Here is a 14,431-nt window from a genome sequence, read left to right on the forward strand (position 1 = left end):
TTCTCCAGCAACGATTGCCCGCGCTGTCGGTGTTCAAGGCGGACGGGGGCGACTGGGGAGCCTTCCAGCGACGGTTCATCGCGCATCAAGAAATGTCGGGGTGGTCCGACACCACTGCCCTGCGCGCGCTGCCAGCGATGCTCGACGACGACGCGCTTGCGGCCTTCACGTCTGCCCCGAGGTCGTCCCGCTCAACGCTCCAGGCCGCGCTGCACCTGTTGGCCAAGGTGTTCGGGCCGCCCTCGACCTGTCGCCACCAGTTCTACGATCGGCGGAAGGTGGTTGGAGAAACAACGCTCGCCTATCGCACGGCGCTGCTCGCCCTGGCGGATTCAGCTTTTCCCCGCATGGACAAGGAGGGGAAGGACGCCATGGTGACGGAGCAGCTGCTGGCGCTGGCTCACGGATTGGGAGTTCCCATTAATACGGCGGACGAGATGGACATCTGCTCCCTGGGGATTGCCACGAGTATCCACGCTTACGAGGTCCTACAGCGGAAGCCGACGGTCGTCTGCGCATCGGTGGAGAACGGGGCACCGGCCGCCACGATCATCGGACCTCAGCCTGCTGTGCCTCGGGAGGAGGCCTTCGCTGGTTCGAGGCCGGGGGAGTGGAGAACGGGAGGTCGTTCGCCCACACGCTCCTCCCGCAAGCTGGAGCAACCGAAACCTACGACGTCCCTCGTCGTCTGCTACAACTGCGGCCTTCGGGGCCACGTCGCGTCCGGGTGCCGGGCCCCGCGTCAACGCACCGCGGGACCACGTCCGGACGACGACCAGGGACTCAAGACATCCCAACTGAACCCGGCAAGTCGCGGCACCTCACACGTTCGGTCCACACGCACGGCACGTTCGGGTCGCCGCTTAGCGGTGGGGGGACCGTGTATGGGCGCCGGGGGTTCGGTTCGGCGAGAGGGGTCCGCGTACGGCCCGAAGGCAGTCGAGTGGTCCGAATTGGCCCACAGGATTGTGGCTGCGTCGGCCGGGTCGTCCGTGGTAACGGGGTACATTGACGGGGTTGAGGTCCGGGTGCTCGTGGACACGGGTGCGTCGGCCACTATTATTTCGGACCTTATTTATAATATTCTTCCCGTACAATGTCGACCACTTCTGCCGGTGGACGTACCATTTTACGCGGCAAACGGGGGATCTTTGGGAATCATCGGCCAGATTCGGGCGAATATTTGTATTGGCGACATTAAATTGGCGGGTCCTATTTTTGTATCATCATCGTTGGCCGTTCCTTGTCTACTAGGCACGGACTTTCTGTCTAAAATGCCCATAAAAATTCTCATAGACCAGGCCTGCATTGAGCTTCCGTCGGGTCGGCGGGTTGAGTTTTTGAAGAGTCCAAATAAGATACGCACGGCTTGTGCGACGGTGCAGGCGCTGGCAACCCGGACTGTACGGGTGCCCCCGGGATCGCAAATGTTGGTACCCCTTCGGTTGAGAAAACCCCTTGGGGCGGATGCGGGGGCGCAGGGAGTTCTATTGGGGCCGTCTAACAGGGCTAAAGGGGACCTCAACTTAGCGGTGGCCCAGACCATGGTGAGAGGGGACAGTGAGCCGTTCGTTGTGGTCCTGAATACGGGGTCGCGGCCGGCCGTGATTACGCAGGGAACGGTGCTCGCTCACGCCGCGCCGCTACCCGTCGAGGAACAGCTCGTTGCTCACGCCGATTCGCATGTCGATACGCATCCCCAAAGTGAGGAGGGGACGGAGTGGTTGGACTCGTTGTGTGCCGGGTCCAGTACCTTGTCCAGTGTGCAGTTGGGTGCATTGAGGGGCTTGCTGCTCGAGTTCGCTGACGTGTTTAGCAGGCACAAGTACGACATTGGCTGCACAGACCTGTTGCGCCACCACATAGAGACTGGGGACGCGGCCCCTATTCGACAGAATCCCTTCCGGCTCAGTCCAGCCGAGAAGGAGCATGTGCAGTCGGCAGTAAATGACATGTTGGCGGCCGACATCATTGCGCCCTCTTCCAGTCCGTGGGGTGCTCCTATCGTCTTGGTTAAAAAACAGGATGGATCCCTGCGGTTCTGTGTTGATTTCCGCCGCCTAAACAAAATATCAATGGCCGATGCGTATCCGCTCCCCAGGATGGATGAGTCGCTGGATGCCTTGGCAGGAGCACAGTTTTTTTCGACGCTCGATTTGCTTTCGGGATTTTGGCAATTGCCCCTCGATGACGAATCAAAACCTAAAACCGCTTTCCGGACACCGGGAGGCCTATTTGAGTTCAACCGATTGCCCATGGGTTTACATTCCGCTCCTGCCACGTTCCAGAGGCTCATGGAATTGGTTTTGTCAGGCCTTCAATGGGACACCTGTTTGATTTACCTCGATGATATCATCGTTTTCAGCCGAACTTTTGAGGAGCACCTCCAGCGACTGAGGGCAGTGTTTCTCAGGATGCGTTCCGCGAAGCTTAAATTTAAACCGGCTAAATGTTTTCTGCTTCGGGAATCGGTCAGGTATTTGGGCCATATCGTTAGCCGTTCGGGGATCTCGACGGACCCTGCTAAGACGCAATGCGTCGGCTCATGGCCAACACCGACCTCTGTTACTGAAGTCCGCAGCTTCATAGGATTTGCCTCCTATTACCGTCGTTTTGTCAAACAGTTTGCCACCATAGCCAGGCCCCTGCACGCCTTGACGGCTAAAGGGGTGCGGTTTCACTGGGGGCCGGAGGAGGAGGCCGCGTTCTGCTCCCTTCGTGACGCCTTGGTGCAGGCTCCCCCCTTGTGTTACCCCGATTTCACGCAACCGTTTGTGCTCGACACGGATGCCAGTAACACGGGTATCGGGGGAGTGCTCTCACAGGTGGTCGGGGGGGTCGAACGGGTGGTCGCCTACGGTAGCAGGGTTCTGTCCCCCGCGGAACAACGCTACTGCGTGACACGGCGTGAATTGCTGGCGATTGTGTTTTTTATACAGCAATTCAGGCCGTATCTGTATGGCCGTCACTTTACGGTTCGCACGGACCATGCGGCTCTCCAATACGCTATGCGGGTGGCGCAGCCATCCGGCCAATTGTCCCGATGGTTGGAGGTCCTTCAGGACTACCAATTCACGACGATTTACCGCAAGGGGTTGCGCCACTCGAATGCGGATGCATTGTCACGGTTGCCGACGCGTACGGAATGCGCATGTCAGTTGGGATCGGCGCGGTGTAAACCTTCTGTCGATGTCCCCGCGGAAGTGGTGCTAGCCGCCACGGATACTACGGGGGTCGACGCCCCCACGGGGAGGGACTCGCTGTTAGCATTGCCTCTCATCGAGTGGGGCCGTCTGCAAATGGCCGACAGCTCCCTACTCGCGCTACGTCGGAAGGTTAACGTTCCCGAGGGCGGGGAAACGCGGGTCGGTTCCTGGGTGTGCAGACAGGGCCTCTTGATGAAGTGGGACTCCATGTCCCGGCGTCACATGCTTGTGGTGCCGGTTGCTGTACGGGGTAAGGTCGTCCTGGCTGCCCATGAACGACTCATGCATCTGGGGTTTCACAAAACGCTCGCCCTCATTCAGCGAGACTACTATTGGCCTGGGATGGTCAGTGACGTGGCGAACATTCTTAAGGGGTGTGTAGGGTGCGCTAAAAGAAAACCGCCACCAATAGCGGCTAATCCACCGCTTCAATCCATTCAAGTTTCGCGCACGAACGAATTGGTCGCGCTAGACATCTTGGGGCCCTTTCCCACTACACCTCGGGGAAATAAGTTCCTGCTGGTTGGCGTAGAGTACTTCACCCGCTGGCCCATGGCGTGGCCACTCGCCAACCAGTCGGCTGCGGCAGTGGCGGACGCCTTTGTCCAAGGTTACGTTTTGGACAAAGGCGCCCCCGAACGCTTGCTGACGGATCAAGGGAAAAACTTTTCGAGTGTTTTGTTGCGCGAGGTGTGCGACCTGTTGGGTACAAAGGAAGTACGTACCTCCCCGTACCACCCGCAGACTGACGGTATGGTTGAACGTCTGAACAGGACGATTACGTCTATGCTGTGCCAACAGGTATGCGACGACCAGGTGGATTGGGACTTACAGGTACCGGGGGTACTAGCGGCCTATCGGATGGCACCCCATGCGGCGACGGGGTTTTCTCCATTTTTTCTGATGTATGGGCGGGAGGCTGATCCGGCCATGGACGTCCAACTGGGGATTTCACAGCCACGTGCGAAATCTAAATTGGCAGACCACATTAAGTTTAACATCGCCAAATTGGCTGAGGCGCGAGAGGCTGCGAGATTGAATTCACGCTCTCGGCAGATCGCGAACGAGCGATTGCATGAACGGAAGGTGCATACGCACAATTGGGAACCGGGCGATAAGGCCTGGCTGCATTGTCCACACGCACCGTTGGCTACGTCCCCCAAACTGTTGAGACCATGGAGGGGACCGGTGGAAATTGTGCGGGTTGCACGACCCCAGAGTATACAGATTAAATGGGGAAAACGCCGTTGGTACGTGCACTCCTCCCGACTGAAACCCTACGCGGCGCCGCGTGACCCCGGGTTGTGCCGTGACGACCGAGCGTGTGATGTGACCGTCGACTCGGGGAGGGATGTGTCGCAGGCTGATCCTCACGTGTCTCCACCTGACCCACCCCCAGGTGTCTCGGACCTGACGGCTGTTGACCGTCGGGAACCGGAACCCCGCGGCTCGCACGGAGCCCCGATGCCTGGCCCATGCCTTCCTGAACTGCCGGCGCCGCCGGATGGCCAACTGCGTCCTGTGCCGTACGACGGTCCGGCAAGGCGGACTCGGTCAAGGACGCAACACTTTTCATGAAAAAAAAAAAAAAAAATTCTTTTTTTGTTAAAGCCCGACTTCGTTGCCGGCTTCCCCCTCTGCCGGGGTAATGTCCCGTTCAAGGGACGCTCGGACATTGGGACGCTGCATGAGTCGGAGAGAAAAGAAGAGAAAATGATTAAAGAAATTTTTTTTTATTGTTACTCTTTCCGCATACACAGTATCGTTGCCACTCGCTGGATTGTGCATGTTGTTCTTGTTGCGGGTGTGGCGGTTGCTGGGTTTTGCGGATTGCGGTGTTCATGTTGTGTTGTTAGGGTTTGTGTTATGTTACGGGGCACACATGGGGGTGAAGGGGTGTTGTAGGTTTTATTAGCAGCCGGGTCGGCTGCGAGCTATGTGGTAGGGGGTGATGTAGTGGTGGTATTGACGTGCGCCGGCAGTGATGGATCACGGGGCGCGGGGTTGGGCACGCGGTGTGGGCGTGGCATGGACGCGCGCGCCGGTGGTGAGGCGCGCTCACACAAGCTGGGAAAAGAGGATCGTAGCGAGTGCGCAGTGATTGGTCAGATAAGTGAGTACTCTCAGCGACGTCCGCAGGAGGGGTATAAAGGGGGACGCGCGAGAGCACTCGTGGTCAGTGTTAACCAGTTGAAGACCGAAGACGGGGTGGAGGAGGTAGGGGCCCTGTGTGGCTCGGAGCCGAGACTGGGGGGACCGTAGTCCGACGCCCGTGTGGGTCGGGACGGTGGTACCCAGAGCCGAGACGGGCACCCCGGCTGGGTGTGTCCCGGAAGGCTACAGGGCGTAAGAGCCCGTGTCAGTACAGCTGAGTGGGTGTTGGTCACCCGTGTAGCTGAGTGGGTGTTAGTCACCCGTGTAGCTGAGTGGGTGTTGGTCACCCGTGTAGCTGAGTGGGTGTTAGTCACCCGTGTAGCTGAGTGGGTGTTGGTCACCCGTGTAGCTGAGTGGGTGTTGGTCACCCGTGTAGCTAAGTGGGTGTTGGTCACCCGTGTAACGAAGTTGTAGTTGAGTGGGTGTCCGTCACCCGTGTAGCTAAGTGGGTGTTGGTCACCCGTGTAACGAAGTAGGGTGTTAGTCATCCGTGTAACTACAAGTTGGTGAAAATAAAGAGTGTGCTACCCGTGAAGTCGTCTCCTGCCGAGTTACTACTTTACACTTCCAGCCCGTCCGGATCTCAAGTGAGACCTAGCCACCAGCCCCCAGGCCTGCGAGGGCCCTGACCGTGTGGCCAGGGATGACCACGCTGCCAAGAAGCGGGGACTGCTGGAGAATGGAGACGGAAATCGCAACAGACGAAGAGGGGAAACGGCGAGAGTCAAGGACCACGAGGGCCACCCGAGTTGCTGAAGGAGACCGGGATGACTGAGCCGCCCAGCTTATGCTCGCAGCAGATGAAAAGGAAGCAGGGAGTGCGTCAAGAGAAATGAATGCCACCTGCACTGCTGAGGGAGCCTGGGACGACAGAGTCGGCCAGACGGTGACTGCAGGAGATAAGAAGAAGACGCGGCGAAAGCAGAGGGCCACCGACACCACCTACGCTCCCGGAGGGGACTGGGGCAACCAGACCGACCCGCTGGCAGCAGGGGGATGCGTGGAGGAGGCATGGAGACGGATGGAGGGGAACTTGGCGGAGGCACGGCAGAAGGAGAGGATGGAGGAACTGGATGGGAGGGCGGGAGCTGATGGAGTGGGTGAGGGAGGCCGAGGAGAAAAAGGTACGGCGTCCGGACGCAGAGATGCGGATGCCCCCGAGCGGAGGGTGGGGAACGAAGCCAGAGAGATGCCAGCAACCCTGGGGCAGGGGGAGGCCCGGAGGGAGAACGCGACAGTGGACGCTGGACCAGTGGGAGCTGGGAGGCCCCGGGAACGAGACGGGAAATGGCGAGGCGGGGCAGGGGTGAGTCTGACACCACCTCATGTCAAACGACATAATTGCGTCAGAGTAATGATGGACGAGGTAGCAGAAGAAATGACCATCGACCGAGCGACCTTTGTACGGTCTATAATGATGGGCTTGCTACAAATAGAGCCGACAGACTTGTACTGTTTGATAACTCTGCCGGGAGGGAGGGCGTTTGATGTAAGCTTCAACTGAAGCCCCCTGCTACAAAGATTTATGACCCGCTTCGAGGAAAAGGCGGAGGAGAAGCCATTGATATCAATGAAGCTACAACTGTTATCAGAGCTGGACACGAAGGTGGTGACTATTTTCCTATACAATGAAGCCCTACATGACCACGACGTGGAGGTCTGGCTAAGACAGCACTGCTCGGTACTGTCGGGCTGTAAAAAGGTGAGGGACTCAGTGGGGATATGGACAGGGGCAAGACAATGGAGGGTGCGGCTGAAAACAGAGGGAGGGACCTTGAGACACATCCCGAGTGCCCTGAACATAGGAGGCAACCGGGGATATGTTGTGTATGCCGGACAACCTAAACTGTGTAGGAGGTGTGGGGGCAGCGGTCACCTGGCTGCAGTGTGCAAGACAAAAGTCTGCTATAGATGCAAGGCACTGGACCACGAGGTAGAAGAATGCAGTGTTCCGGCACAATGTAACCTCTGCGGTAGCCGAGAACATCTGTACAAAAATTGTCCGGAGTCGTACGCCAACAAGGTTAGGGCGTATAGGGTAGGAGGAGCGAGGGATGAGGAAGGGGGTGGGAACAAACTGGACCCGGATAAGGAACTGGTGAGGAAAGGACGTGGGGAGGTGGCTGAGCAGCAGCCACCAGCGACGGACGGAGGGGGAGAAGGGGAGAGGCATGCAAAAAGAGCAGAATAGACATCGAGCGAGCAGGAAGAGGGGCTGGCGGGGGAGGGGAGCGACGGCATGGGCAGCATCTCCGAGACGACCGTGGAAGACTGGGCGGAGGCGGTGGAGGAGGATGAAGGAAAAGGGGAATGACAGCAGGAGGAAGGCGGTAGCGAGACATGGGAGGGACCAATCGGAAGGAAAAGGAGGATACGGAGAGCCCCAAAAAGAGGCGCCCCTTTAGGCAGCACGGAATCCTCGGACTCCTCGCTGGACACAGAGGCCTCGAGGGAGGGGATGGAGGAAAGGGTGGAGAGCCGGCGCAGGGGGAAACCCTTGAGAACAAGGGGCAAAATGAAATTGCAGGAACTGGCGAATGAAGACGGTTACGGAGGGCGAGCGGAGAAGGCCGCTTCGGACTGAGACACATCCCAACATGGAACTTTCCGTGGCGTCCGTAAATGTGAGGAGCTTGAAGGGAAAGGGGAGGAGAGGAGCAATAATACAACTGCTACAGGCTACCAAGTGGGAGGTGGTCTTCCTCCAGGAATGCCACCTACCATACACCCTGGGCCGGGAGGAGCTGTTGGAGAGCTGGGATGGCTACTACTTTTGGTCCGGGAGTAATGAAAATCGATGCACGGGGGTGGTTACCCTCCTAGGCAGGAGGGGTATACAGATAGTCGGGTCCCAAGAGGTGATCCCGGGCCGCCTCCATTATGTGGACGTGTCTTATGGAGAGGCAAACCTGAGACTAATAAATGTGTACGCCCCCACGACGTGCACAAAAAGAGTGGACCTATGGAATAATGTAGCGACCCTGCTCGTGACGAGAAGGCAAGTCATAATGGGGGGTGATTTTAACTGCCCGTTGTGCCTGGCAGACCTGTTATCGGTGGCTGGGAGGAGGAGGCTCGACCCTTCCTCTAGAAAGTTGAAGGAGCTGATAGAGGATTTTAAAATGACTGACACCTTCAGAAAGGTACACCCGGTGAGACCGGGATACACGTGGTCGGATAAGGGTGGTAGAACGCAATCACGAATAGATTTCATCTTTGTGTCTGTCAATGTGAAGGTGGATGGAGCTGACCTGGAACCCTTCCCCTTGTCAGATCACAATTTGGTGAAGGCAAAGCTCGGTATTCCAGGTGGCCTGAAGATGGGGAAGGGAACCTGTAAAATGAATGTAAGCCTGTTGGAAGACAGAAGGGTCGTGGAAGACTTTGTAAGGAAGTACGAAGACTGGACGACCCTGCAGGAATGCTTTGCCACGAGGGTGGAGTGGTGGAGCATGGTGAAGGGCCGGATAAAGGCCCTCTTCCAGACACATAGTAGAAGGAGGAGTGTAAACAGGGAACTGCAGCTGTGGAACGCTAGAATCGAGAAGAAGCACAGGTTACTTGAGCTGGGATTCCCGGTGGGTGAGGATATACGGAGATTGAAGGGAAGGTTATCCTCGGTATTGGAGAAAAGAGTCAAACAAATGGCATACAGGGCAAGGGTCAGGGCAACGGAACAGGGAGAGAAATGTACGAGTTTCTTCTTTAAGAAATGCAAGGCAGGAGACAACACACTTAGGGAATTGGTAAGTCCGGTCAGAGGCAGGCAGGCAACGACAGAGGGTATGATAGAGATAGCGGAGGAGTACTATGGGGAGTTGTATGGGAGGAAGGAAACGGATAAGGGAATAAGGGAGGCACTACTAGGGGAGCTAAGACATGAGGTTAAGAACCCAGAGGTACTGGGAGGGAGGATCCAGATGGAGGAAGTGGAGGAGGCAGTGAGGAGGCAGAATAAGAATAGGACGCCAGGACTGGATGGAATTCCAGCAGAATTCTATATTACATTCTGGGATTTAATGAAAGGGGATATGCTGCAGATGTATAGGGAAATGCTGGAGGGCGGACTGGTGCCAGAAGAAATGTGTGAGGGGCTCATCACACTGATGTATAAGAAGGGGGACCGGAGAGAGTTGGGAAACTGGCATCCAGTTACCCTCCTGAACTCGGACTACAAGATTATGGCAAAAATAGCTGCGACGCGCCTGGGGAAGGTGGTGGAGGGAGTAGTCGAACCCGACCAGACGTGTGCGGTGCCAGGAAGAAGGATTTCGGACTCCCTGATTTTATTAAGGGAGGCAATAGATGTAGAAGTAGAGAGGGGATGCCCCCTAGGGCTTCTTAGCCTGGATCTTGAGAAGGCTTTTGACCGCCTCTCGCACGAGTATATGTTCGCAGTGTTGGAAAAAATAGGAGTGAGGGGACCCTTGGTCGATTGGGTGAGGCGTCTTTACCAAGGGCTCAAGACCAGACTACTGATATATGGGGAGCTCTCGGGGACAATTCCAGTAGAGTCAGGGGTGAGACAGGGGTGCCCGATGTCCGCGGTTCTATTTGTAATGTGTATGGAACCCCTTGCACAGGCAATGAGAAACAATGAGGAGATTAAGGGAGTGACCATCCCCGGGAATAAGGAACAGGGGAAGGTGGCGCTATATATGGATGACGTAGTCGTGCTCTGTAGGGACGTGGCATCAGTGTGGGGGGCCATGAAGGAGACAAACCGCTTCGGCCTGGCCTCCGGCTTGAAGGTGAACGCGAGGAAGAGCGACTTGATGGCCTTCGGGGACCTGAGACTATTTGAGGGCCGGCCGCCTGAGTTGGGGATAAAGACGGAGGAAGTCAAGGTCTTGGGAGTGTCCTTTTGCCGAGAGAGGTCGGCGGAACGAAACTGGGACGGGAGGATAAAGCAGGTAAAGGGACAGTTAGGCAAGTGGGCCGGGAGACGGCTCACGATGGAAGGGAGGATTCTGGTAGTGAGGGTGGTGGTTTTACCAACACTCAACTACCTCGCATATGTGTACCCGCCAGGTAGGAGGGAGGCAAGAATCCTGGAATCGCTGTTGTTTCAATTCATTTGGGGAGGCGGGATGGATAGACTGAAGAGGGTGGTGATGTGTAAACGCGTCGAGAACGGGGGGAAGGGTGCCCCAAATATTGCACGTGTGCTGTCCTCAATTTTTGTGTGCAACACTTTGAGGTTATTCTTTTCCGAAGAGCCCCGGGGGAAGGCCGCTTGTTATTTAAGGTATCGCCTGATGTGGCTCCTGAGGGGGCTTGGGATGACCCAATTACCGGCGGGCACGCCCTTGGCCTGGCCACAAGGATGGCTGAATGCAGCGGTGGGTGACTACATAAAAGAGTACAATTTGAGTCAGAGAGGGGGACCGTGGAACTCCAAGGAGGTATTGGCCAAAGTAAACGAAGGGGAGGCCTGCGAGAGGGTGATGGGCGCGAAGAGGATTATGTACCGTCAAGTGTGGAGGAACACTTCATCAACGGCGCTCACAGAAGAACAGAGAGATCTGTCCTGGTTGGTGGTGTGGGATAGATTGGAGACGAGGGGCTTCATGTTTTCTCGCCGAATGGCACGTTCGCCCAAATGTCCGAGGGGCTGCAACACAGATGAGGACGCGGTGCACGTCATGGTGAAGTGTCCCTTCGCACAGGAGGTGTGGAGACTGAGCAGTCCGCTGTTGTCCTGGTTTTACCCGTCGCAGGTGATAAGTCGGGACATTATGTGGGGAGTCTTAAGGGAGGTGCGGGGAGATGACAGAGATCGAACGTGGGCCATAATAGGCGCGACAAAGGAGGCCTTGTGGGGAGCTCGCAGAAAAGAGTTGGATGGGTCCCCTATATCACCGTTGGAGGTGTGCTACTGGGCGAGGAGGTTGCTAGAAAGGGTGATGGAAGTAGACCGGGTTAGGCTGGGATACAAGGCCGCAGGTGTGAAGTGGAAGTGGCCCCTACCCAGGGTGGGGTAGCGAGGGGACCGGCGGGTATAGGGAAGGGATAGTGAAGGATGGCCATGCACATTTTAGCCGGCCTGCTAAGTCGTGTGGGCGAGGAATGTACGTGTTCGATCGGGGGAAGGCGATGTGATGGAGCAGCGCATGGGTGAATGGTGGTGATGAATGTAAATAAGGGGAACGGGGCGGTGTGCGTTATGGCGGCGAGCTTTTTTTGTTGCATTGTATGTGGGTGGAGCTCGCGGATGTGACGGAGGCTCGAAGGGGCCAACCGGGGCGCCCGGGAAGGAGTGGTTTTCAGTACTCTCTTTGGTTTTCCTTGTACCCGCTGAGAAGTTAATAAAAACCTTTAAATCGCAATTACCAGCGAAACGTCGTACTCCAATTGTAAATGTTGTGGCTTCAACACACCGGTGGGCTAAAGCAGTGAACTATTTGTCTTTTGTCAACGTGACACTTTTTTACTGATTGGAGGTGTCGGGTGGTGGAGGGTTACGACACATTTATAAACTAACGTGTGTGATGGTTTCCCCCCCCCCCCCCCCCCAGCTGAGCTCTCTGCAGCAGCGCGGGGTCGATGTGAGCGGCATGGCCAAGTGTCCGTACGACCCCGCACACAGCAACGTGGCGCTGTTTGCCGGTGAGAGGCCGGGGAGGGGGGGGGGGGCAGCCTGGTGGTTGTTGTTGGTGGTTGTATTAGACTGACATCTGCACTCGGACTCCGTGTGGTTGTGGTGGTTCTAGATGGACACCTGTACTCGGGCACGGTGTGGTTATCGTGGTTGTGGTTATTGTGGTTATTGTGGTTGTGGTGATTGTGGTGGTTGTAGATGGACACCTGTACTCAGGCACGGTGTGGTTATCGTGGTTGTGGTTATTGTGGTTGTGGTAGTTGTGGTGGTTGTGATGGTTGTGGTGGTTGTAGACGGACACCTGTACTCAGGCACGGTCACGGATTTCCTGGCGATCGACGCCGTTCTCTACCGCAGCCTGGGCAATGGCACCACGCTGCGGAGCGTGAAACACGACTCCAGGTGGCTGAAGGGTGCGCCCAGCCACACCGCGGCACATGGCGGCACACTGCGGCACACCGCATCACCCACACCGGGGCACAACACAGCACAACGCGCCACGGCACAGCACAACACGGCACCCTGCAATACACCGTACCACGACACAACACGGCACACAAAAACCAAGACGTGCCGCACGAAACGACAACACTCACAGCACAGCAAAAATGCCCACACACCGTGTGTGCGGTGTGGTGTTGCATGGTACGGTGGCTGTGCAGTGTGCTGTGCCACCGTGTGTGGTGTGGTGTGTGTGGGATGGTGTGCGTGTTCGTGTGTGGCGTGGTGTGTGTGTTCGTGTGTGGTGTGGTGTGTGTTCATGTGTGTGGTGTGTGTGTGTTTGTGTGTGGTGTGGTGTGTGTGTTCGTGTGTGGTGTGGTGTGTGTGTTCGTGTGTTCGTGTGTGGTGTGTGTGTTCGTGTGGTGTGTGTGGTGTGTGGTGTGTGTGTTCTGGTGTGGTGTGTGTGTGTGGTGTGTGTGTGGTGTGTGTGTGGGGTGTGTGTTCGTGTGTGGTGTGTGGTGTGTGTGTTCTGGTGTGGTGTGTGTGTGTGGTGTTCTGGTGTGGTGTGTGTGTGTGGTGTGTGTGTGGTGTGTGTGTTCGTGTGTGGTGTGTGGTGTGTGTGTTCTGGTGTGGTGTGTGTGTGGTGTGTGTGTGTGGTGTGTGTGTTCGTGTGTGGTGTGTGGTGTGTGTGTTCTGGTGTGGTGTGTGTGTGTGGTGTGTGTGTGGTGTGTGTGTGGTGTGTGTGTTCGTGTGTGGTGTGTGGTGTGTGTGTTCTGGTGTGGTGTGTGTGTGTGGTGTGTGTGTGGTGTGTGTGTTCGTGTGTGGTGTGTGGTGTGTGTGTTCTGGTGTGGTGTGTGTGTGTGGTGTGTGTGTTCGTGTGTGGTGTGTGGTGTGTGTGTTCTGGTGTGGTGTGTGTGTGTGGTGTGTGTGTTCGTGTGTGGTGTGTGGTGTGTGTGTTCTGGTGTGGTGTGTGTGTGTGGTGTGTGTGTGGTGTGTGTGTGGTGTGTGTGTTCGTGTGTGGTGTGCCTCGGGTTATGGTGTGTGGCGCGGAGTCCCACGGTGCGGTGTGTCTCTGTGTGCGGTGCGGCGTGGCACAGAGCCACACTTTGTCCACGTGCTGGAGCACGGAGCCCACGTCTTCTTCTTCTTCCGCGAGCTCGGGGTGGAGATGGGTGCTCACGAGCTGGTGAGGGGGCGGCTGGGGTGGTGCGGTGAGGGGGTGGTGAGATGGCAGGGGGTTTAATGGGAGTGTGTGTGTTGTGGGGAGTGGTGGCGCAACGGTTAGTGCGCTGCGTTACAAACCCAGCAATTCGAGTGCGATTCCTGCTCGGCCCCCAAAATCAGTGACGATTATCTGAACCGGTCCTGGGGTGTGGTGCTGGCCACCTTACCCTCTTGTGTGCCGTGACGGCCTTCATTGGGTGCTGCTACTCACTGACAGCACTTGCCTCAACAGATTGTGTGGGCTACATGGGGGTTATTCGTCTTTAAACTTTCTATTTTACCAGGTAAGGCCCACTGAGCTATATAGCTCTTATTAACAAGTGACCTGGACACAAATGATACCTCAACTAAGTGGCTTATCACGTGTAAATAAATCCCAGCGAAATACTCTAAACACATGTTGATTATAAATGTGGAGGGTAAAACCGGAGGACGCGTAGAACAATCGATGTAATCGTGGAGAGAGAGTGACCGCAAACTACAAATATACAGGCTTTGGGGTCGGGGTCGGGGTCGAACCTACGACCTCCTGTATACCAGGCGCGGGAGTTAACATCTCGCCTGGTATACAGGAGGTGGAGTCACGAGACTGAGTTTCCTGGGTAACCAAGCGGAATGGTGATGATAACAATCCCAGCAGTGCGACCAACACAGCATGATATCCGATGATGATATCTCATGGTGCTATCTGACAGTGGGATGATGCTGCCCTACCCCAGCACAAGCGGACACCTGACAGCAATGGCGATTGATATCCGAACTTGTCCTGGGTTCCCCCCAAGGTCGACTCAGCTGTGCACGAGTC

General features: G+C 56.5%; 1 protein-coding gene across 2 annotated transcripts in view; it reads left to right on the plus strand.

Moving 5' to 3' along the window:
• The window catches only part of LOC133343638 (semaphorin-6B-like), a 52,062-nt gene that overhangs the window by 19,884 nt on the left and 17,747 nt on the right, over positions 1-14,431 (plus strand). For both annotated transcript variants that reach the window (XM_061553337.1, XM_061553338.1), the window contains exons 7-9: positions 11,879-11,969; positions 12,255-12,374; positions 13,500-13,588. In XM_061553337.1, the coding sequence (XP_061409321.1) occupies positions 11,879-11,969; positions 12,255-12,374; positions 13,500-13,588 (300 nt within the window). The remainder of the gene's footprint in view (positions 1-11,878; positions 11,970-12,254; positions 12,375-13,499; positions 13,589-14,431) is intronic.

Source organism: Lethenteron reissneri, chromosome 18 (assembly GCF_015708825.2).
Source record: "Lethenteron reissneri isolate LAM-NWPU_2019-01 chromosome 18, ASM1570882v1, whole genome shotgun sequence".
Taxonomy (NCBI): Eukaryota; Metazoa; Chordata; class Hyperoartia; order Petromyzontiformes; family Petromyzontidae; genus Lethenteron; species Lethenteron reissneri.